The sequence below is a fragment of the Lupinus angustifolius genome, chromosome LG10, assembly GCF_001865875.1.
Source record: "Lupinus angustifolius cultivar Tanjil chromosome LG10, LupAngTanjil_v1.0, whole genome shotgun sequence".
Taxonomy (NCBI): Eukaryota; Viridiplantae; Streptophyta; class Magnoliopsida; order Fabales; family Fabaceae; genus Lupinus; species Lupinus angustifolius.
In genome coordinates, this window is record NC_032018.1 from 6,196,258 (window position 1) to 6,221,027 (window position 24,770).

General features: G+C 32.7%; 1 protein-coding gene across 1 annotated transcript; it reads right to left on the reverse strand.

The window, feature by feature from the left end:
- LOC109357667 (protein BASIC PENTACYSTEINE2-like) lies at positions 12,024–13,635 on the reverse strand. Its single transcript, XM_019601656.1, has 3 exons — positions 13,511–13,635; positions 13,300–13,358; positions 12,024–13,198 (listed from the first exon to the last, which is right to left on the reverse strand). The coding sequence occupies exon 3, from the start codon at positions 13,123–13,125 to the stop codon at positions 12,265–12,267; it is 861 nt and encodes a 286-aa protein (XP_019457201.1). The 5' UTR covers positions 13,126–13,198; positions 13,300–13,358; positions 13,511–13,635; the 3' UTR covers positions 12,024–12,264.

Genomic DNA, 24,770 nt, shown 5'->3' on the forward strand with positions numbered 1-24,770 from the left:
GTGCAATATTTGCAGATGTAGATACTCCATCTTTCCCCACCGGCTTGCTAGGACTCCATTCATTGGGACAATCCTTTTTATAATGCCCAGTCTGTTTGCACTTGTAGCACTCTACTGGTGTTCTGCCCCTGGAAGTTGGTCTTTTCCCTTTGGCATGACCTCCTCTGCCTTGTCTCCTCCCACGCACTTGGCTCCCTTTCACATACAGACCATCACCCTGAGACCCTTCACCTACATTCTGTCTTCTTTGAGTGTGGGACAGAAGTGCAGATGTGATCTCATCCAGTTTGATTGAGTCTTTCCCGTACGTCAATGTTGTCACCAAGTGTTCATAGGAATTTGGCAAAGAACACAGTAATATTATTGCTTTGTCCTCATCATCAACCTTCACATCAAGTTTCTGCAAGTCATTGATCACTTGATTAAAACTGTTGAGATGTTGTTGCAAATCAGCACCTTCCTGCATCTTCAGGCCATAGAGTCTCTGTTTCAAATACAGCTTATTTGTTAGAGACTTGGACATGAACCGCTTCTCTAATGTCTCCCATACCTCTGTTGGTGATGTCAGATCCATAACATGATACATCACCTCATCTGATAGACAGAGTCGTATGGTTCCCGCAGCCTTCTCCTTCAACTCTTCCCAATCCAGTTGATCCATACCCTCTGGTTTATTCTCATGCAGCGCCTTTGATAGACCTTGTTGAGCCAACACATCCTTAACCCTCCTTTGCCACAATCCGAAATTACCAGTTCCATCGAACTTCCCCACCTCGAATTTGGCACCTGGGTTAAGAGCCATCTGATACCAATTGTTGGGAACAAGCGAACAATCAAATAGTAAAGAGTATAGAGACAAGAGAATAACACAAGAGATTTGGTAACGAGGTTCGGCCAATTGTGCCTACGTCCCCGGGAGCGTTGAGCGGCTACCACTATATATTATTAGAGAATAAGGATTAGTGTTTTACTATTCTTCTCCTTGTTACATTAGGTTTACATAACATCAATATATATAGCCCTCTACCCCAACCCCTTTACATCAGCCCAAGCCCATAACTTGTATTGCTGTTATCTAGAGATATGAGTCATTGCACAACAATCTCCACCTTGGCGAATATCATCAATCTCCATCTTCCGCCATTGGGTTGGGGGCGCTCCATAGTCCATCATCAGTGAATGTTCAACAAGCTCAGGCAATGCCTGAACTTGTCCACAGTAACCGGTTTGGTTAACATATCAGCTGCATTTTCTGAAGTGTGAACCTTCTGCAATAGTATCTGCCCACAAGCTACCAACTCTCTGATCTTATGAAATCTCACATCAATATGTTTGGTTCTAGCATGATACACCTGATTCTTTGCTAAGAAGATAGCACTCTGACTGTCACAATGCAGCGAAACTCCACCTTGCTCAATGCCTAACTCATTTACTAGTCCCATAAGCCACAAGGCTTCCTTAGAAGCTTCACCAGCTGCCATGTACTCTGCTTCAGTTGTGGACATAGCAACAACAGACTGAACTGATGATCTCCACATAATTGGTCCACCTGCAAGGGTGAAGACAAACCCCGTTGTGGACCTTCTATCATCCAAGTCTCCTGCATAGTCCGAATCAACATAACCAATAACTGAAGGCTTACTCTGTTGGCTGCCAAACATGATACCGAGACCTGTAGTCCCCTTCAAATATCTGAAAATCCATTTGACTGCTTCCCAATGTTGCTTCCCTGGTTTCGACATGTACTTGCATACTTGACTAACTGCTTGTGCCAAGTCCGGTCTAGTACAAACCATAGCATACATCAAGCAACCCACTGCACTGGCATATGGAACCTTTGACATGTATTTCTTCTCTTCATCTGTCTTTGGACACTGATCTAGGGAAAGCTTGAAGTGATTTGCCAATGGAGTGCTCACTACTTTAGCATTGCTCATATCAAATCTCTCTAAGATCTTTTCAACATAGCTTTGCTGGGAGAGCCATAGTTTTCTAGCTCCCCTATCCCTGTGAATCTCCATCCCAAGAATCTTCCTAGCAGCCCCTAAATCTTTCATGTCAAACTCCTTACCTAGCATGACTTTCAGCTCATTGATATCACTCAAATGATTAGCAGCAATCAACATATCATCAACATAAAGTAACAGAAAAATAAACGAACCATCGTCAAGGCTTCTCACATAAACACAGCAATCATACTCACAACGCTTATAACCAAGCTTCAACATATAAGTGTCAAACCGCTTGTACCACTGTCTGGGAGACTGCTTCAACCCATATAGAGACTTCTTCAACTTGCAAACCAAGTGACTCTGTCCAGCTGCACTGAACCCCTCTGGTTGTGTCATGTAAATTTTCTCCTCTAATTCACCATGGAGAAAGGCAGTCTTCACATCCATCTGTTCTAAGTGCATATCCCAGCTGGCTACCAAGGCAAGCACTGCCCTGATAGAAGTGTGTCTCACCACTGGGGAGAAAATCTCATTGTAGTCGATCCCCTTCTGCTGTGAATACCCTTTTGCTACAAGACGAGCCTTGAATTTTTCCCCTTCTTTTTCTGATACTGCTGGCTTCCTCTTGTACACCCACTTGCACCCAACTGCACGCTTGTCTGGGGGCAATGGAACAAGCTCCCAAGTTTGGTTCTTCTGTAAAGACTCCATCTCCTCCATCATGGCACCCATCCATTGTTCTTTCTCCTGGCTGTTTATAGCCTCTTGAAAGCTACATGGATCTCCTGAACTGATATGGAGAGCAACTGAAGCCATATCCTCAAAGCCATATCTCTCTGGAGGTTTGATAGGACGTCTATCCCTGTCTCTAGCAAGTAGATACTCCTGCACACCTGAACTCTCTGCCTGAGAATCATCATGTTCTTGACTTGAACTAGTGCATGGTTCCTTGCCTTTATTCACCTGAACCATTTCATTCCTCACTGGAATCATATTTGAACCCAAAGTCTCTCCATTTGGCATGGGCACCTCTGTCAAAACTGACTGTTTCATCATGAAATCTTCATCAAACACTGCATCTCTGCTCAACACCACCTTTCTGGAAACTGGATCCCAGAACTTGAACCCCTTCACACCTTTGGTATATCCAATGAAGATACACCTCTTTGACTTAGGATCAAGTTTCGATCGTTCATCACTGGGTACATGTATATAAGCAGGACAACCAAATATGCGTAACATATTATAATTAACTGGGTTACCTGTCCATACTTCTTCTGCAACTTTACCATCCAATGAAGCTCGTGGTGATCTATTGATGACATAACATGCCATACTAAGTGCCTCTGCCCAAAATCCTTTGGAAAGTCCAGCATTCAGTCTCATACATCTGGCCCTCTCTGTAAGAGTTCTATTCATCCTTTCTGCAACACCATTCTGCTGAGGAGTCTTCTTCACTGAAAAGTGTCTCTGAATGCCATGTTCCTCACAGAATTTCTGAAACTGTGAGTTTTTGTACTCTGTACCATTATCTGACCTCATGTATTTGATTTTTCTACCAGTCTGGTTCTCTACCTCTGCCTTCCAAACCTTGAACTTGGCAAATACTTCTGACTTATGCTTCAGAAAATATACCCAGACCTTGCGAGAAAAGTCATCAACGAAAGTAACAAAATACCTAGAACCTCCTAGGGATGGTTCCTGAGTGGGTCCCCATACATCAGTGTGGACATAATCTAGAATGCCTCGAGTCCTGTGTTGGCCAGCCTTGAAACTAACTCGTGTTTGTTTTCCAAGCACACAATACTTGCACAAATCTAGCTTGCATTTGCTGACTCCCCTCAACAGTCCTCTTTTGCATAGTTCTGTCATACCACGCACACTCATGTGTCCCAAACGCATGTGCCATAATTTTGTAGCACCATGGTCTGAATCTATTGAGATCTCTTCAGCCACTCCAGCAACTCCACCTACAACTGTTCTCCCTAACAACTTGTAAGTGTTCCCTGCAGTCCTTTTACCCTTCATCACAGTCAGAGCACCTTTGCATACTCGAAGAATATCACTGTCCCCATCAGCTCTATAGCTAAACCCTTTGGCCTGCAATGTCCCCAAAGAAACCAAATTCTTCTTCAAATCTGGTATGTGCCTAACCTCACATAACGTCTTCACTACACCATCATTCATCACAATTCTGAGTTCTCCCATACCAATAATTTCACATGCTTTATTATTTCCGAGATACACGAAACCAAAATTGCCTGCCCTGTATGTGGTGAACCATTCCCTGTTAGGCGTCATGTGGTGGGAACAACCAGTGTCAAGTATCCACTCATCTGTATTGTGATTTGATGATACAGATAGTAGATCAACTTCACTATTGTAACCAGAGTCATCTTTCTGTGCAACATTTGTAGATGTAGATACCCCATCTTTCCCCACCGGCTTGCTAGGACTCCATTCATTGGGACAATCCTTTTTATAATGCCCAGTCTGTTTGCACTTGTAGCACTCTACTGGTGTTCTGCCCCTGGAAGTTGGTCTTTTCCCTTTGGCATGACCTCCTCTGCCTTGTCTCCTCCCACGCACTTGGCTCCCTTTCACATACAGACCATCACCCTGAGACCCTTCACCTACATTCTGTCTTCTTTGAGTGTGGGACAGAAGTGCAGATGTGATCTCATCCAGTTTGATTGAGTCTTTCCCGTACGTCAATGTTGTCACCAAGTGTTCATAGGAATTTGGCAAAGAACACAGTAATATTATTGCTTTGTCCTCATCATCAACCTTCACATCAAGTTTCTGCAAGTCATTGATCACTTGATTAAAATTGTTGAGATGTTGTTGCAAATCAGCACCTTCCTGCATCTTCAGGCCATAGAGTCTCTGTTTCAAATACAGCTTATTTGTTAGAGACTTGGACATGAACCGCTTCTCTAATGTCTCCCATACCTCTGTTGGTGATGTCAGATCCATAACATGATACATCACCTCATCTGATAGACAGAGTCGTATGGTTCCCGCAGCCTTCTCCTTCAACTCTTCCCAATCCAGTTGATCCATACCCTCTGGTTTATTCTCATGCAGCGCCTTTGATAGACCTTGTTGAGCCAACACATCCTTAACCCTCCTTTTCCAGAATCCGAAATTACCAGTTCCATCGAACTTCCCCACCTCGAATTTGGCACCTGGGTTAAGAGCCATCTGATACCAATTGTTGGGAACAGGCGAACAATCAAATAGTAAAGAGTATAGAGACAAGAGAATAACACAAGAGATTTGGTAACGAGGTTCGGCCAATTGTGCCTACGTCCCCGGGAGCGTTGAGCGGCTACCACTATATATTATTAGAGAATAAGGATTAGTGTTTTACTATTCTTCTCCTCGTTACATTAGGTTTACATAACATCAATATATATAGCCCTCTACTCCAACCCCTTTACATCAGCCCAAGCCCATAACTTGTATTGTTGTTATCTAGAGATATGAGTCATTGTACAACAATATTTATGTTAAGTATATTTCTGGTAATGTTACAATGACACTCATTTTTAACTTGTCCTCTGTACACAATATTTTTCAATTGAGTTACAATTATTTTCATTTTAGTCTTTTATGATCTATTATTGTTGTCTTAACATATTTTTTTAAAGAGTATGATTGTCGAAGTTTGATCTCATATGTTGATTATCAATGCTAATAAGTGACAATTAATTTTAATTGTATTCTAATACTCTAACTCCCAATATATAAACAATTAAAAAGTTAGGAATAAAAAAATAGTAAAAAAATTACGTGACCAAAAAGTAAGTTACGTTTAATGGAGAAAGGATAATGTTTTGTACAGATTATCTTGCTCTTGCGACTCCATCCGTGTACAAAATGAAGTGATGGAGAAAAGGAGTAATTTAACTGGCATGGGAAGGACATGTCCGTCCTTACAACGATGAGGAAAGGTTCTTCTGAAGCAATGGGACCCTTAACAGTATGGGCTTTTGTCCAATAATTCACTTTGGAATGCAGAAAACAAAGTCTTTGGGAATTTCATAATTTTGTATGCAGAGAGGCAACCCTTTGTTTTTGTACTTTTGCACTGTCTCAAACAAATTTAATTAATAGGAAAAATATTAAGGAATTTATTTAAGCAAATTATGTGAAAATTACTCCACTAACATCTCTTCTTAATTTAGTTTTTCATCTCATAAACCAAAGATGTATTTAAAATGCTTGATCAAGGTTTCCTGATCTTAGGTTGACAAATTAAAGGAGCATTGATACTTGGGTCACAAAGTAAAACCAAGATGTGTATTTTTAAGTATGTGTGCCCTAAACAGATGAAGTTTTTCTACACAATTTATCCCATAATTAGATTTTATTAAAAACAAGTAATATTAATTAATATGTAACTCATTATATGGTTATCAAATCATATGTTGAAAGATTTATCTTTGAATATTTTTTAATGTTTTTCTCATACACATTAATTTTGATATCGAATATATTTAAGATCATATGTTTAAGGCTTACAAACTATATTTCAACCACCACACACTCGGGTTGACCAAGATTAAGGTAAATTAATTTTAATTTACCTCAACCAAAAGCAACTACAAAAATGAAACGAAAAGTGTATAAATTATTTCCATACAGTCATTCCATTAACTAGAGATTACATAAGAATATTTAGCGTGCGCCTTGTATTTAATTTAGAGCACAAAATGAAGAGGAATGTGATGTATATGGAGCACATAGATTGACTTAGGAATAGTTATATGGGGGTTGATTAAGGGATAGTAGAGGAAGTGATCTATATAAGAAGAGTAAATTACACTGACACCCTTTGAGTTTTAGTGAAATTACATAAATCACCCCTCACTTTTCTATACCTACACAAACCCCTAATTTTTATATTTTCATTACACTGACCACCCTTGCATGAGAAATAAGTGTGATTTTTTGAACAAAAATGGTTATAAATGCAATTAAGTTAAACAAAACATGAGAAAGTTTGTGTAGGTGTAAAAAGTGAGGGGTAATTTGTGTAATTTCACTAAAACTCAGAAGGTGTCAATGTAATTAACTTATATAAGAATGATGTGAGTGTGAGCTTAAACAATTGTGAAATGTCTTCAAGTGAAATAATGGGTGGGTGGAAAAATGAGAGGGCAAAGGATGAATTCACTTGATATGTCGGAAAATAATAATGCTTTAGTGTCTTTTAGGAACCATTTTGCTTTGTTTCCTTTTCTCCACTGTGTGTTCTGTCACCGTACTATGTGACCTTTCCTACAGTACCCTAACCCCCACAAAGCTTGATGCCACATTAGGTGCAATGCCTTGGTCTGCTTTGCTTTTTTTGGTTAAAGCTGCAACCCAAATGTGGGGGTCTACGTCTTTCTTCTTACCATTATTAGGGATTACATCCTATCTTATAATTATGTTTATTTATTCCCCACTTTTAAAATATTATATATATTCTGCAATAGTAGAATATTTATTCTTTTCACGATTACAAATATTATTCTTATTTTTATTTGTGTTTTAGAAACTACAATGAGTATCCTTATAAAATAAGATTCTCACAACAAAATAACAAATGAGGAAAGAATATTATTATTTCAATAAAAAAAGTGAGGTAAAAATGGGTTAAGTTGATGGGTGCTCTTGTAGAAGTTATAAGTACTTAAATTTCAAGAATAATTATTTTTTCTAACCAATCAAACTTCATAAAATAATATTAAAATATTAATTTATATCTTTATAAAAAAATTAATTAAATGAAATTTTCTAATTCAATGAGTACACAATAAGAGACATGAATAGATAAATGTAGGACAAAGATCACATATCTCAAGATTTTCTGTCTTCATGTCTCGGACCAATAAGAAGAATTTTAGAAAAAATGACAGCATCATTTAAGTTTGTTGTTTCAAATGAAAGAAACCTGCTGAGGTTAGTTAGCATGGATTTCGGTACAAACGTGACTTTCTTCTTCTTATAATGATATCAGGAAAGTTACCCACTTAGGCGCTTGATCACCTCTTAATGCTCATTGTAGCTGCTCTTCAAGCTAGAGATTCACGTAATTACAAATATGTATTCTTCTTTGTATTGTGCTTCATGTTTTCAGGTCCAATTACATCAGCAATTTAATTTGAAGAGCTCCATGAAACTTGTTTTCTTAATAATGTTGGAAAAGTTATCATTGATTAGCTAACAATGGTGAACAAAAACTAATAAATCTTCCAAGTGGGAGAGGAATTTAGCAAAATTAATGTTAAAGTAGAAATACATAATTCAAGTATGTAAATGTAGGTTGGTAAAATTGTTAGGATTTACCAAATATAGAAAGTAGTTAATTCAAAGTTAGTTGGTAGTTAAACATGCTTACTATAAATAAAATGCAATGTATTTTTGTAATAGTCGGTTATTGAATCTCTCACATTCAATACAATCATTCATTCTCATCCTATACTCTATCTCTTCTTCTACTCTTAGTTTCATTCTCTTCCTTTCTAAAGTTCTAACAAATCTGGTATCAAGAGTCATTCAAGGTGTGAGACCTAAAAGAAGAAATCGTGAAAGTACAAAACACGATTCTGGCTGAAAGGTGAATTGGTGTGAGGAGAATTTGAGTGTTGCAATCTTGGTGGAGTCATAATCTTAGGAAGATCAAAGACAGATCCATCAAGACACTGAAAACAATCTCCCATCCATGGGATGTAACACCCAGTTCTTCTTCGTTATGACATGCAACCTCACATTCCCATGAATATATTGAGGGTGCCACCTCTTAAGCTTCAATACTCTCTGTAGTATTTTATTCCCCTCCAAGGGGAGCCTTCCGCGACTCGAACCCGTGACCTCAGGGATAAATAGTCACTATACCACTAAGTCACTTTAATGGTAGCGACTCTCAGTGGTGTAGTGACTATTTATCCCTGAGGTCACAGGTTCGAATCGCGGAACTTGCGTATTAGTAATTTGTTTTTACAATTCAAAGTAGATGCACATTAAACATTTTTTGAAGCAATAGAACTTAACATCAAATCTAATTAGACACATATAATATAACACACGTTCAGAACATAAACTTCAACAAGAGTGCAAGTTCTACCAAAAATAGCATTAATTTATCGTACAACAAAAGTTCATAACTTCTCTCACAATTTCTCATTTATAAGTCAAAGTGATAGTACTTTATGTTATTAAAGTCAAGGCTTTAGAAAAGTTGTCTAGCACAAATATAAATAAAACATTTCCAACTCAAATAAATATAGCATCTAATCTAATTAGATACGGGAATCATTTTATAAAGTGTATTGTTGTTCAGAAAACTCAGAGACAAGCGCTTTTAACATTAATTTAATTTATCTAAAACCTATAACTTAAAAAAAAAGGTGTTAAAACTTCAAAGGGAAAAGGAAAGGAGAACCAAATTGTACTGTTGGTGAAGGACAATGACTCATTCATTGGTTGGGTAGCATAATTAGTCTGTGTTGCCTTGTTACATAATCAAACACTGTTCTTCTGCCACATTGTACCTACATTGCCTCATCTTTTTAAGTCAAATACTCAATGCACTAGAATCTCTATCATTGTGCATTGCTAACCGGGTTGAATCAAATATTAGGAAATGTGCAATTACATCTTACTCCCATGTATTCTTTAAAGTATTTAAGTTATTGTATCATCAAAATAAAGTTAAGCTCAATATAATATAACAAGTATAAGAGTACTTAAACTCATTTAAAATAAAGTAAAAGTTATTGAATGATTTAGTAAGATAATGTAGCATTACTCTGATCGATTATATTATATTGTTAATGAAGAGAAATTAGCCTATTGCAATTAGAATGCCTACTATAGGCCCACATAGTTGGTCGGACTCTTTCTTAGACCCTAGACATAGTTGAAGTCATGTTAAAAATTAGATAATTGAGAATTTGAGATGTCTAAACCATGATAAAGTACGTTATCAAAGAGAATTAAAAACACTGATTAGGATGAGCGCTGACAACTAATTCAACAATTTTAACACTACCATTGGTCTAAGAATGAAATGAGAGGAAAATGAAGGAAATAGAAATAGTATAAAGTGGAGTATTTTTTTAGTTGTTTGATATGATGGAAAAAAGAATGTAGAGATTTGAATAAATTTAATAATAAAATTGTCATTTTATTTGTTTCCCACAAGTATCATCGCATTAGAGGCAATCCTGTTTGAGCCGGGAACATCCACAGGTATATAGGGCTGGCTAATTCTCCTAGCGGACATTTTTTCTATCCACAAGACTCGAACTCAAAACCTTACTTAAGGGGAATCAAGAATGTACCACTTGAACCAAAGTCCGTTGGTGCATAATAAAATTGTCATTGAAACAACATGCATAGATTCCCATTTTGGAAATTCAAGGGAAGTAGTGACGCTTACAAACTCTGCTAACTTGGTAAACCAATTTTTTTAAGTTTTGGGAGTGAACAATGGAAAAATTCTCCATACTTCTATTTCAAAAAGTGATTTTCCAGTTAGTTATGATTATAGGTGTAACCAAATTCAAAAAATCATTAAGGGAAAAGCCGAAAAGGTATAAAAGTGTTTTTTTTTGTTAAAAATGGTATTGTCGGCGAAGGTTGAAACAAGGCTTTTAAAGGATGTGCCCCATGATTTATTTATTTTTAAGTATCCAAGATAAATATATTTTTCACTTTTGCTTTCGAATTTAAAATCTATGCACGGTACAAATCATTCACCATGAATTTGTATTACTTTTATTTGTGAGTCAACAGTGGTTAACAAACCAATGGTGAATAATTTACAGATAGTATAAAAAACATTTAGAACTGACATGCATTTGGTTTTTAGTTGAAGATCTTTCGACTTTCCCTCCAAGAGAATACGAAAAGAGAAACAAAATGAAAAAAAAAAGCCTAATGATATATTTGAAACAAAGTATTCAAGTTCTGGTGATAAATTATTTTAAAATAAAAGAAATATTATTAGCAAAAAAAGAGGAGAAAGTTGCAAGAGGATAAGAAATCCTCCTAAACACAAAAAGAAATAACTAGAAACTACTCGAAAAACGTGATTGACCAATCACGCTACCATATTAACCCACCAAACAAGGCTTACAAAATACATGTCACAACTCACAAGAGCACATTATCGCAACATAAACATGGTAAATTTTGAAGTTAACATCTGACATTGGCAACCTACGGACTCAAACAATCATCCACATGTAATTTGCGATATGCTTTTAAGAGTCTTTTGGGTTGGACTCTCCTCGTGTGCTTAAGTCATAACATATGCTAACAACCTTAAATATACCTGCATAACAACATATAACCTCTATAACAGTCATCAAACAGAAACCAGTGTTCCTCATCCATCTGTTATTAACTTACTATTTCTCACATTTCAGGTTTTCAAATACCAATAATCAGGACCAACTTTAGGGGTTGAAACTTCATACTTATATATTAGTTTCCTAACTGTTAATAGCTCAGGTAATAGTAGTATATGATTTTAACTTGGAATTGATTTTTCAGTTCCATATGACTAAGCAATTGAAGAGCATAAAGAAGAAATGAGTAACAAATTCAAAGGCAGCTAAGAGAAGCTTTTCTTGATCTATTATTGGACATGCAACAAAAAACATTTCACTACTATTACACACATTAACTTCATATGAGCTTCAAAATGCCAGTTTCTGGAAGGAAACCGCTAGAAACTTCATTTTTTATTAAAAACACTACAATTATCTTTATTTTCCTAACTTCAATTTTTAGCACAAATGGTGTTTAGTTATTTCCTTCATAGTTCATAGGCAAGATGTATTTTCATGCAAATGGAACATCTAAAAATCTGTTGCAATTTAATAATCAATACGTTGTGCAACATTTCCTTAATCCCAGGCTAAATTTCACAGTTCATAAACTGCAGGCCAGTGGGAATTTACACAACTTATAAGGATGGAGCATAAACCACAACAGCTACAATGATCTATTCGGTTGGAAGTACTTCGCACATAAAAAACTGAATTCCAGCAATCATCGAACAATCAGCAGTTGAATGATGGATAGACGAAATTTCATTTTAAATACCAATAAAATCCACCTTTCAGGACTAGCCAACCGCCAGACTAATTTCCCATTAATACAGAACATAAAAGAAAATGTCACAGATTTGAAAACTCTTAGAGTAAAAAGTGAAGACGATCTAAGAAGCCTCTGTCTCAAACAAGATACACAAATATACAAGGCAAATTTGCTGAATGGAATATGAGGTCAGTTGTACCTTACAGTAAATCTACCTGATAGTGACAAACTTGTTGGTACCATGTTTTGCCCAATAATTTTTCAAATCAATTGGATTCGAGAAGTTATAACCTTCAGCTGCAAGTTTCTCTAAAACTTTCTTAAACGCTCCTATACTCATTTTTCTTCCAGCTATCCTCGCCCCACGACGCTTGGTACTCATAGGCAAGGGATAGATTGATATGCCTGTTGTGCAACATGCAGACTGCCACCCACCAGAGCCCCATCGATAACACTGCTGAGGTGCCCCAGTGCATGAACAAACAGGTATAGGAATGCTCGAAAGATCCATATCAATCCCGTTTATTACAATCTCAGCACTTCTCTTTATAGTCCTTGCTCGTTGAACCGAAGTAGTATTCTCATCCTTTGGCTCACGAGGTCCTCTCTTGGGCTTCTTTGCCTTTGAAGCCTTGGGAACCTTGGCCCCCTTACCCCTTTTCTTACCAGTTCCATTGACCATCTCAACAGGTGGCTCCTCTTCGACCGGTGTTTCTTCCTCTGACTGGTCAGCTGGTTGTGATTGCACATCAACCATTTGCATTTGATGAGCTGATGACGTCTCAGGAACAACAGAGTAATTGTTGTTTGTAGGTATCATATTGATATTCATAAACTTGTCTCTATGATTATGACCAATCCAAGCATCTCTCATGTACTCCATCGGGTACGCTGGTTGGAGCATCCCAGTGTCCCTGCGGTGGAACGGAGCAGCAGCAGCATTGCGTGCTCCGAGCAAAGGTTGTTTTTCAGGCATGGAGGACATGAGCTGTAGTCCAAGGTGGTTCTTAAATGGTGTTGTAGCTTCATAGTAACCCCAATTACGCATGTTAAGACCATTATCTCCATCCATTGCAACACAAAATTGTTGAAGACAATAATGTACTCTACTTAAAATTACATCCCATTGTTTTCTCCTCACAAACCTATGCACAATCCAAAAGATAATAACTTTAATCTGAAAATATAACCAGAACAGACCAAGGACTAAAATGCAAGCAATTGGGTAAAGCAAAAAAAAACTAACCTTTGTTATCAGAGTCAAAACAGATAAATTACAGAGACCAAGTTGTGGGTTTTCTTCATCTTAGACAATAAAAAAGACAATGAAAGTAAAAATCAGATCTTTGAGCAGAAATGAAACAGATGAAAAGAAATAATATGAAATTGAAAGTGGGGAAATAAAAAAATTAGATTTGGGAGTGAACACATGTTGATTGAATGAAGAGAAAGAGTACCAGCTGGTGTTAGGGTTCTTGGCGTATGATGAGAGCAAAGGAGCAGAAAATGTCTACACGCCATTCTTAAAATCTATTATGATTAAAATATAATATTAAATCATATTTTATTGAAAAATATTAAATGCTTTTCACCACTGTTCTAAAATAAGAAGACGAGGTGGGTCTAGGATTCCCAAACCGAACTTTTCCTAGGATAATAGTTAAATAATTAACATTAAGATAATAATAGTTAAATAATTACGTTATAATCAGATATACAAGTGAATATATTTTTAAAAACCAAAAAAGTAGGTTGGGTTAAATAACTATTATTCTATACTTTTAATTTAAATATATTTTTCATTCAATTATAAGAAATCATATATGAAGTAATATATTTTTTAGAACATAAAATATATGGGGGTGAATATGAGATTACCCTATCATCACTTTAAGTTTCATGTATCATTAATTATTAGAAAGATCATGCAACTAGGGGAGGAAGCATATACCCATTCATAATAAGTTATAATATTAACTTTTAGAGACTCTCAATCTAAAACCTATAACACACATTGTCTTATGCTACTTGCAATGTTGTAAGAATACCACATTATTACAAATGTCACACATTAGGTCATTTACAGAGGTGATTATCCAAGTACTAGTTACATATATAAAAACATCATCACAACCATTCAAGTGCCTATTGCTTGTGTTTGATAGAAGCATATCTTTTATCCAAAAAATGTATCACTTCATATATTACTTACTTATGATTGGTTTAAAAAATATAAATAAGTTAAAATTTAAATAGTTGAGTATTTTCCTGACTAATCATAAGTGATAGCATATGAAGTGACACTTTTTAAAGCAAAAAATGTCATTCGATGTTAGACTAGACTTGTCAAAACTGACCATCGTAAAGTTTGAATTGACCTACTTTGGGCTTGAGAAAAAAAGCCTAGCATCAATAACTCTATCCTTAATAATCAGTTGAATAATTGAAGAGAAAACTTAATTGATTCAGAATACAACTATTTAAGAGATAAAGAAAAATATTACCTTATAAAGCTATAAGCAGAGATGAGAGGGAAATATTAGGTGGTCATAAAAGTGAGGTGAGATTACGATATAAGCCAGACACAGTAGAGTAAGCCCAGAATTCATTTTCTATTAGGCCCAAGCTTCCTAGAAAACACTAATGAAGGCCAAAATATGCCAAGGCCTTTTCTTTCTATGGACCTTACCAATTTTATGATCCAAGCCTGGTTCTACTTTTTAAAGCCCATCATGAGAATTTTTCCGCCATTTTCACTAATCACTGTAAACAAAAGAAAAAAAAACTTGTATAATTCTAAGGAAAGACATAAGTTTTCAACCACTACATGTGCCAAGCATTTGCAACAGTTAGATGCATTTATTTGAAAGATAGTTACTCCTCCATAGTAGTACCAAAGTTTGGACCACTCTTAATGTTTGGATCACATAGATCCATAGAATTCGGGAATAAATGTAGGCCTCATTCATGTTCATAATACGGAAAACCACTTGAATGAAGTAGGTCCATTTAACAAAAATGATTTCGAGCATGGAATCCTGACACTTCCTTAAAAAATACTGGTCCAGTTCAGGCCCATTATTCATGTTTCTTCATTACTACTAAGCCTAATAATCAGAGTATAATTAGGAACATTAATTAACTCGAGATAACGCATGTGTCTGTCCATTGCAATATTGCATGTACAATCGGTAGTGTTTGGCACCTGGAATAGGGTGGGGCTTCTCTATAGACTATAATGGGTTTGTGCATGAAAAGTGTGAAGTTTTATCATATTTGTAGTGCTTTAATCGATATTATTCGTCAAAAAATCATTAAATATTTATTTCTGTTGTCCAAGGAAAAACGGCAAGTGAAGGTTCCAAGATTACAAACTAACACAATTATTAAGAATATTATAGCATTCCACTCAAACATAATTTAGTCTTGTGACCATTTGAATTTTTTCCAAGTATAGACATTGTAACTTTCCTTCTTATAATGCATAGAAGACAAGGGTCATATTTTTAACATACAAACCTTCCAATTCAATTTCCTCCTTTTACTTCTTAAAATGGAACCATCTTTCATTTATTTTTCAGCATATCCAAACAAAAAAGCAATACCCTATCTTCTCCATATTCTCCGGAATAGAGAAGATAGAGATTTGTGATGTAGCACAAGTTGAAGAGGTTAGCATTACATGAGTTGGTAGTTGCTGGTTCACATTAAGTTACCATTACTCCATTATGTGAAGGGCATTACCCCACATTTAATCTGATACCCTTCTTTTACGGGCCATGTCAATGTGATGCCAGGACAATATGGTTGCACCAAAGCTTTTATCTTTGGAAATGTCTTTTTCCTATATTGTATTATTTTCTTATTTATCTTCCCTCTTTTTTTATTCTATTATATAGTTGGTGAGATCCATATAAAATGCCCATTGTTCTTCTTCTTCACTACATCTTTATCACATTAGCTCCATCATATCAAGACTTGTCACTAGTGCGCACTTGACTTTGCAATTTTCTTAGGGCTTGTATTTATGAATAGAAAACATTGATTGAAAAATCAACAAGCAATGATTTATAATATGAAAATTAAAATAATTTTTTTTTACTCCCAAGGATATTTCCTTACTCAAAAACTAATTTCATTCGGGTTCGTTAATACCCCTCCTAACAAGTGTCAAATTCATAAATCAAATCATTCATCAATTTTGGTCCTGAGGATATAACGGAACCTTACGGTACTAGACTAATACTACTATACCAGAGTATATGTTTAGAACTTTGGATACTTGTAAACTATGGATCAAATGCAAGTTTCTCATAGCTGGTGTAGTGCCCAAAATTGGTTCCTAACCAACTAAAAGCAAAAGGAATAAGTCTTATATATAATTATTATATTATTTATCATTTACTTGTATTTTTTCTTGAAGAGTTAATAATGATTAAAAATGAATATTAAGTATTGATTTGACAATGTATAGAACTTTTATATTGTTAGTGCAATTTTTCTCAAATAATAAAAACATATATAATGGTTCAAACCTATTTGATATCGAGATATTAGCAATTTTCTTTTTAGACTCAAATTTAGTTCATTCACTTTATTATATTTAATCCTATTATTTTAATAACCTGCCATTTGTAGAAATTATTTATGAATATTAATATTTAGGTTGATAGGAGTATAACATAGTCACCTTAGGGCCTTAGAGTAGTAGATTCCTGGTTACTATTATTATAAAGATTTATATATAGGTAATATATTATTCATAATTTAGTTATACTATTTTTTAAAGAGTTAATAATGATTAAATATAAATTGTAAATAATATTAATTTTTTCTCTTTCTAAATTAGAATGAGTCTCATAAAATATTAGAAATTAAAAAAAAAAGTTAATTACACTGACACCCTTGAGTTTAGTGAAACTACACAAACCACTCTTACTTTTCTACACCTAAACAAACCTCTCATAGTTTTTATACTTTCCTTACACTGACACCCATGCATGAGAAATAAGTGTAATCTTTTAAATATAAAATGTGATAAATGTAATTAAGTTAAACAAAACATGATATATTGTGAGGAAAAATCCAAATAATATCAAAATAATATTTCTTATTATATTTATACTTTAATTTTTATATATTTCATTTTTTATAATTAGAATATATTTGTTTTATTCAGTTTACTTTATATTAATTAATATGTTGGTGGTGGTTAATTATGATTATATGGTTTTTTTGTAAAAATTAAATAATATAAAGGGCAAAATAGGAAGGGGAAATTACACCATGATGAAAGTTACATCATGTTTTGCATTTATATATAGTATATATAATATAGAATATGCAACTTATAATTAATATGTTTGAGATGATTATATAGGATTATATGGTTTTTTAAAATTAAAAAAATTGAAGGGAAAATAGGAATATTTAAATTTTACTATGGTGATGGTTACACCATGTTTTGATTTTATATATAGTATAGATATGCAACTTATAATTAATATGTCTAGTGATTATATTGGATTATAGATTTTTTTTTAAAATTGAAAAATTGAAGGGCAAAATAGGAATAGATAAATTATATTATGATGATGGTTAGACCATGTTTTGACTTTGTATATAGTATAGAAGTATAGATATAGATAATAAAAAGTTGTTAGTTTTAATAAGAAGTGCTACATTAATATAAAAATCGTAAAATTGTAATGTTACGAATATTTTAAGCTATTAAGAAAAATAACTAAATTAATTAATTTATTAATCTTAACAATTTAATTAAAAGTTATAAAATAACTGAAAGAAGCATGATGCAATTACACCAAGTATCTTTCTATGAACTTATGAGTACCGTATATACATAAAAAGACATAGGTCAGAGAACATATAAGTGTTTGCACTATTTTCTTAATCTCAACACTAAGAACTAAGAATAAGAGTAAAAAGTAATAAAAATATATTGGAAAACTAAATTCAATAGTTTCAAAAATATTATGTATTTAATTATGTAATGAAAGAATGTTATTTTTAATTTCTTATCATGGGCCGTAAAGGCCGGGTTTCAGAAAATTAAAAAATAATATGAATGCCAACTTTGAATTTCGTTCACTAATATTTATGCATTGTTATTTATTGTGGTTTTATTCTTCTTCGTTTTTGTTTAATATTTTTTAATGGTGAGTTCTTTTCCCAATTATGGCATCAAGCTTCTGTGTAATTAAGTACATAAAGAACGGGTCAATCTAATTAAGTCTCTATTCCTCTATCACAAAAAAACCACAGGGTTCAAATTCCTATGCTATAAGGCATAAGGATCAACAAAGAATGTCCCAGAACATTTCCACACAACTAAAAATCAATATAGAAAACATGGATACAACATTAGTTTTTATTGCAAGGCATTTATAAGATTTTGATAATAATTTAAAAAACGTATTTTACTTTTCAAGGAAATATTTGTTACTTTTATTTACTTTTCGTTCATTATTGAGAAAATTAAACATGTGAATTTTTGACACAAGGTTGGTAGAGAGTTCACAAAAATGATGATTTGTAAAAATTAGTTAGCATGCTAATTGACCTTTTTCTTTTCTCTCTCCCTTTCGTTTATTTGTACTTGATGGAGGTTGCTTAGATTGTTCTACTTCATGTAGTACTCATCATGTCACTATCTTGATAGATAAAAAGTTATATTAAATTATTTAATAATTATAAATATTTTTTAATAATATTTCTCACGGTGCTATGTGATTGATACATAGAGTGGGTAGAAGATATTATTTCGAAAGGTTAGACAATATGTGTTATCCTAAAATGTATGTTATAAGCTTCTAAGGTATCAACCATTCCGATTAATTAATTAATTTGCATATTGATAATAAGTTATGTGATTTAAATATCCACTTAACAAATAATAAGAAATGATATTTACGAATAAAAATGTGAAGATGGTATTCCCAAAAGGGTTCTCAAGTCGGACTCAATATAATGATATATAAAGGCATTAGTTAATGTCTTACAATAGGGTACAGTACCCTTAAATCAGTGGACAGAGCAACCTCCACTTCATAATAATTGTACAGCATTTTGTGAGTCAGGTAAAGGCATAGAAAGGTTGCAACTACAATGATACATAAACGAGAGAGAAGAAGCATATGGTCCATGGAAAAAAGCTATCAGTCGATGAAACTAAAAGAAATACTATAACACTTTAAGCTGCTCATAACTTTGGCCTTTCTAATGAATGAAAGCTTACGACATAGTACTACTACAGATCAACCACACACAGTGTTGTGCAAATAACTCTCTCAGTTTTTCTCCCTATCTTCAGTTCTCATGTGCCCACATATCCACACGGTTTTACAAAAGTAGCAAAATAATAAGTAAAACTTAAATACAATTAAATAGAAAAGTATATTATAAAAGTTAAAAAATCATAAATATGTGTTGAGTATTCCAAGTGTAAAGAAAAAATCGTACACTATATAGAAGTAAATAAATTAAAAAACAAGATATAATATAAAATTCACTTATATGTTTTTTTTCTCTTCATAATGTTAGACGAAGATGTCCCAATGATATCAAACACGTAAAAAGTCTGACATTAAATCAAATTCAAATAATAAAATGAAACACAAATAAAACTAAAACATCATTAATACACTGAGTTCAATTTTTTTTTAAATTAATTTAGTTGAAACTGTAGATATGAAGTTATATCTAATATCGGGGATGATATATATATACTACAGAACCAAATAAGCAGTGGTATATGCTATCGGAATGAAATATTCATGCAACTGAACGTAAAGACTTTAGTATATTATTTACTCCTTTTATAATTATATTTTTATTTTTCTGAAAAATTAATAATAATTTAAAATGAATGATAAATGATACAGTGAAAACGTAAAAAAAAATTTATACTATAATTATATACATTTTTCTCTCTAACATTTAAGCCTAAAGATAATCTATCCAAATAGAAGGACTGCGGACTGCCCAAAAAATATTAATCAAAGTATAATAAATACATAGAATATGATATAAGTTGTTCTGCTTAGTTCAATTCAGTTTTATAAATAAATCTGTAATTTGATTTGATGGCGCCTTTATAAAAACAACCCAAGGTGACTGAAAGTAAATTTGATTTTGATAAATTCTCGATTTTTACTTTTATTTATTTTATTTTTTGATCAACTTGGATATAAATACTTCCTTATTTTTATCTTATTTATGAATTTTTTAACTTAGAAAAAAATAAAAAAAATAGAAACACATTTAACTTGCAATGCATTATGTCACTATCCTCTCATATGTGTTAGGAGGTAGACCAAAAATCGCATGTATCTTAAGCTAATCATATTTTACCAATTAATAAAAATAAATTTTTCTATTTTCAAAATTTTGTACTTTTCAATTAGAGATACAATGACAAAGCAAACATTGGGACACATAGAAGGCAACCTCAAGTACCTAAGCTTAAGGGCTAACTACATCGCCAATACATCTCTCTAGGCTCCAGGTGGGTCGTTGTGGCAGTGTCATGTTATTATTCCACCGTTGTGAATCACAACCTCTGGTTCATTTGTTATATTGTTGTGCAACAATCAATTAATCAATCAATTTTCTCTGCTTCATGTGATGATTTGCTTATAGATTTGTTGTTGATATCGGTTTGATTTTTTTAGGTAAAGAAAGATTAGGTATATGCTCAGATAAATGATACAGTATTTCAATTAAACAAGGTTGAATTTTTTATGGTTTTTATTTATAGTTTTTAGGGTTTTTATTTGTGAGAAATTATTAAATAGGTAAACTGATTAGTTGAACTGAACCTGTAAGTATATGGTTGGATAGATTCAGTTTTATTTTCATATTAAGAAACAACCTGGGCAAAACCAAACCAAACCAAATTGAACTGTTTGTTCGGTTTTTTCTTATGTCCTCCTAATTTTTTTCTTTTCTACTACCAATGTTATATTCTCAAGGAACTAAGCACTTTAAATGTGTGATTGCCCTTCCCAACTAGCATCATTCACAGTAATTAAATTCTTGACCTTTTAGTTATCATGAAATTTAATGGGACCTTACACTACTTGACCAAAATCTTGTTGGTTATGTCCTCCTGAATCTCCACCAAACTAATCAATTACACGATAGATTTAATGAACTAGAATCCCTTTAATAAAATTAAGACAAATTATGTACATATAATCTTATTCATAGGAAGAGTCAATTTCCAAAATGTGTATAAATTAAGAGATGAGTAAGAAGTTAAAAGGAGAAGTGTCTATTATGAAAAACCAGTTAACTAAATCAATTACTTCTCATATATTATTACTTAATGAACACATAGGTAATTCATTCATTCAGGTGGAAGTGAAATGTTTATTGGGACATGTATAGAGTAATAAATATAGAGTTTAATTATGGAAGAATATGTTTGGTATATATTTTAATGCTGCATACATGTGAAAAAGTAAATTATATTTAAGAATAAAGAAACTTTACAAAATGTACTTATAAATCGGTATAAATGAAAAATGTTATTTATGATAACATGTGAGAACTTTTAGTTGTTCTTTAATTTTTGGATGAAATTTATAAATTCCAGGTTAAAGCAAAAGATCAAAAATAGGTGAAGTATAGGAAATTAGAAATATTTTATCCATTTGTTATATTTTGTTGTTTTAAATTTTCAACGGTACGTTTGTCAAACTTTTTTCTCAATTCTATCACCATTCTATAACTTTACCCTTTCTCTTTTTGTTATTAATTAATTTTAACTTTCACCTCACCTAGCAAATAAATATGAGTATTTTAGTTAAAATATAATACAATGATTTTTTTTAATTTACATATGATAATCTCAAATAATAGAAGATATAGAATAGAGAGTAGTTTGGATTGTAGAAAAAAATCATCAGAACCTCTAACCACTTAGGAGTTCTACTAGGTATAGGAAGAGTGAAGAATCACAAGTAAGACACCTTAAGACAATTGACAATAATTTTATAAATGTCATTTCTATTTATAATCTCTTTCAAACTCCGCGTCGAATATCTAATATGTGAATTCACATATTGAACAAATCCAACAACATACATCATTATTTTTTTCCTTTTATTGTTTATTTATTCGGGTGACAAAATCCACAAACTACATAATAAATAAATAACATATTTTTTTTCCTTGATTTGTTAATTTGTTTGACATCACGAGTAATTCGGATGAAAACACAAAAGCTTAAAATGGTCTCTGCATATATGGAAAGATGCTGGTTCTGGTTTTTCTGGCTTCTGTTTTTCTGCTCCACTTACTACTGCAAAGGCCCTGATTCAGATGCAATAAGATAAAGAGACGTTGAGGTAGTAGTGATAATAATCATCATGAATCAATACACTTTGTTTTTATCTGTGTGCTTGAGAGTGACGACTGATTCTGTGACTGTCATTAACCCATTACAACAGTGGCACTGAAAAACATGCTTCTGCTCCCCTTGCTTTTTATTCACATTTATAAACTCACCACAACCTCTAAATCCAACAACAAAGACTATATGTAATGTAGAACCAAAAAATTATGAATTTATATTACTAGTGAAACATATGTAATATAAATATATTAGTTGATATTTTTATTTTTAATTAAGTATATCTTTTTAATCGGTTGATAATACAAAAGAGGACATCAAATGAGTTTAAGAATCTTTATTTATAGGGTTAAGATCTTTTCCAGTATTTGAATATAAGGTCTGATTTAATTTCATAATTTATAATATTTTTTGTTTAAAATATTTTAAAATCTATATCATTCAAATCTTTTTAAACTCATATATCATAATCTTATGTGGTACTTGATCTCGAGAGGATCCACCCTCTATTCAATTCTCCCTTTCTCTCCTTATCAACTAGTGTTTCTGCATTAATTTCCTTTTGGAAATTTTTCTTCGTTCTTTCTCTTTCGTAGTTGAGTTGAGTGGATTTAATATGCATACGCTTGATGATATAAGTGTTTTTATACTGTCTATAAATTTATCATTTATATGTTAATTATTATTGATTTTCAAACAAGAATATTATAAATTAGTGATGAATAATGTTCAAAAAATGTAAAAAATTTACAATATCAATACACAAATTTTAAACTTTAAATTCATTGGGGGTATTTAAAACATTAGGTAATTCTATTCAGATGATATCATATTATGATATACTACAGTAATATTCACATGAGGCATAACATCTCATACAAGTGTCATTTTTGTCAGTATAGTTCTTTAATGCTGTTGAAATACAAGTCTTCTCTCGTTTCTGGCCAACTTGACCAACAAAAATCTACACATAGTCCAAATAGAAAATCCAAGACAACCAAAACTATAGGGTAGGGTATTCAGTGTTGTTTTGTTCTCACCACTTACCAGTTCTGCTGCATATTTGTACTATATCATTACATCATATACTCGGTATTATTTAATCTCACTCACTTAAAAGTTTAAATACTACTAATTCTATACAGTATCAAATCCAACTAATACAACCTTTTTTCCTTTTGAGTCATATGCTTGCAATGCACGATAGAGAAGCTTAACGAGATATGTGTAACGGGACGACATCAATACCCATGAAGGTAATATTATTTTATGGATTTAATATGTGTACATCGTGTAAATGTTTTTTACATTGTCAGTAAATTAGTCATTATTTATATGTTAATCATGATTAACTCTCATATAAAAATAATATAAATTAATGGTGTATTGACAATGTAAAAAAATTAAATTTACCACACATATTTTAAATTGTAATGGCTTTCACCCACAATGTCAATTTTTTCCTTCCAAAACTCTTGTAGCATTCCTTTTTTGTTGTAAGAAAATAGAAATCTTGTTTCATATACACAATCTGTTGGAGTATTTTTCCCTTATAAAGTTGTGTACTCCATGCATATTTTTTCGTATTTTTTATTTTATGAAATCCTTCCATATCTTCTTGCTTTGTGTATTTTCTTGTGACATTCTAAGAGAAAATCACATTTTATTCTTCTTTACATGTATTACTTACTCACATTATATTAAGTAATAAGCTTATATCATAAAATATATGTTGGTTACTTCATAAGTTTAATTTGTTCAATTTTATTATGTTAAATAATAATATTAGTTTTGATGGTACATATGACATCAGTTATAGAGATAGTATTAGTGATTTTAATGATGGAGATAATATTAACTATATAAGATGAGGAGGATGATAAAATCCAAATAGACATTAGTGAACATATGAGTATAACATATGCTACTTCATTACGGATTGAGAACTAACCCTATAAAAATAAAAATAATGCTATATGTATGGGGTAAGATTTAGAATATAATTGAAAATAACATTCATGCAAAAGTTAGGATTTTCTCTAGCAGAGAAGCAAATACACGTAAAATAATAAATAAAAATAATACAATTTTACACTTTTACCCTTGCGATATAATAAGATGACACTTCTATCATATATATAAGGTAATAAAGTATCTGCTGATTTCTCCCGCTATTATAATCATGATATATGTCTTATATCTTGGTATTTGGTATGAGGATAAAAATCGTATAGGTAAATACAAAAGTGATAAACTTCAATAAAGAAAAAGAATCAATTTTTCCATTTAACCACCCAACTGCAATTTTTTACCCTTTTACATCATAGTTTCATTTGTAACAA

Excerpts from the sequence above, each read along its gene's own strand:
- LOC109357667 (XM_019601656.1), bottom strand. The coding sequence starts at position 13,125 with ATGGATGGAGATAATGGTCTTAACATGCGTAATTGGGGTTACTATGAA.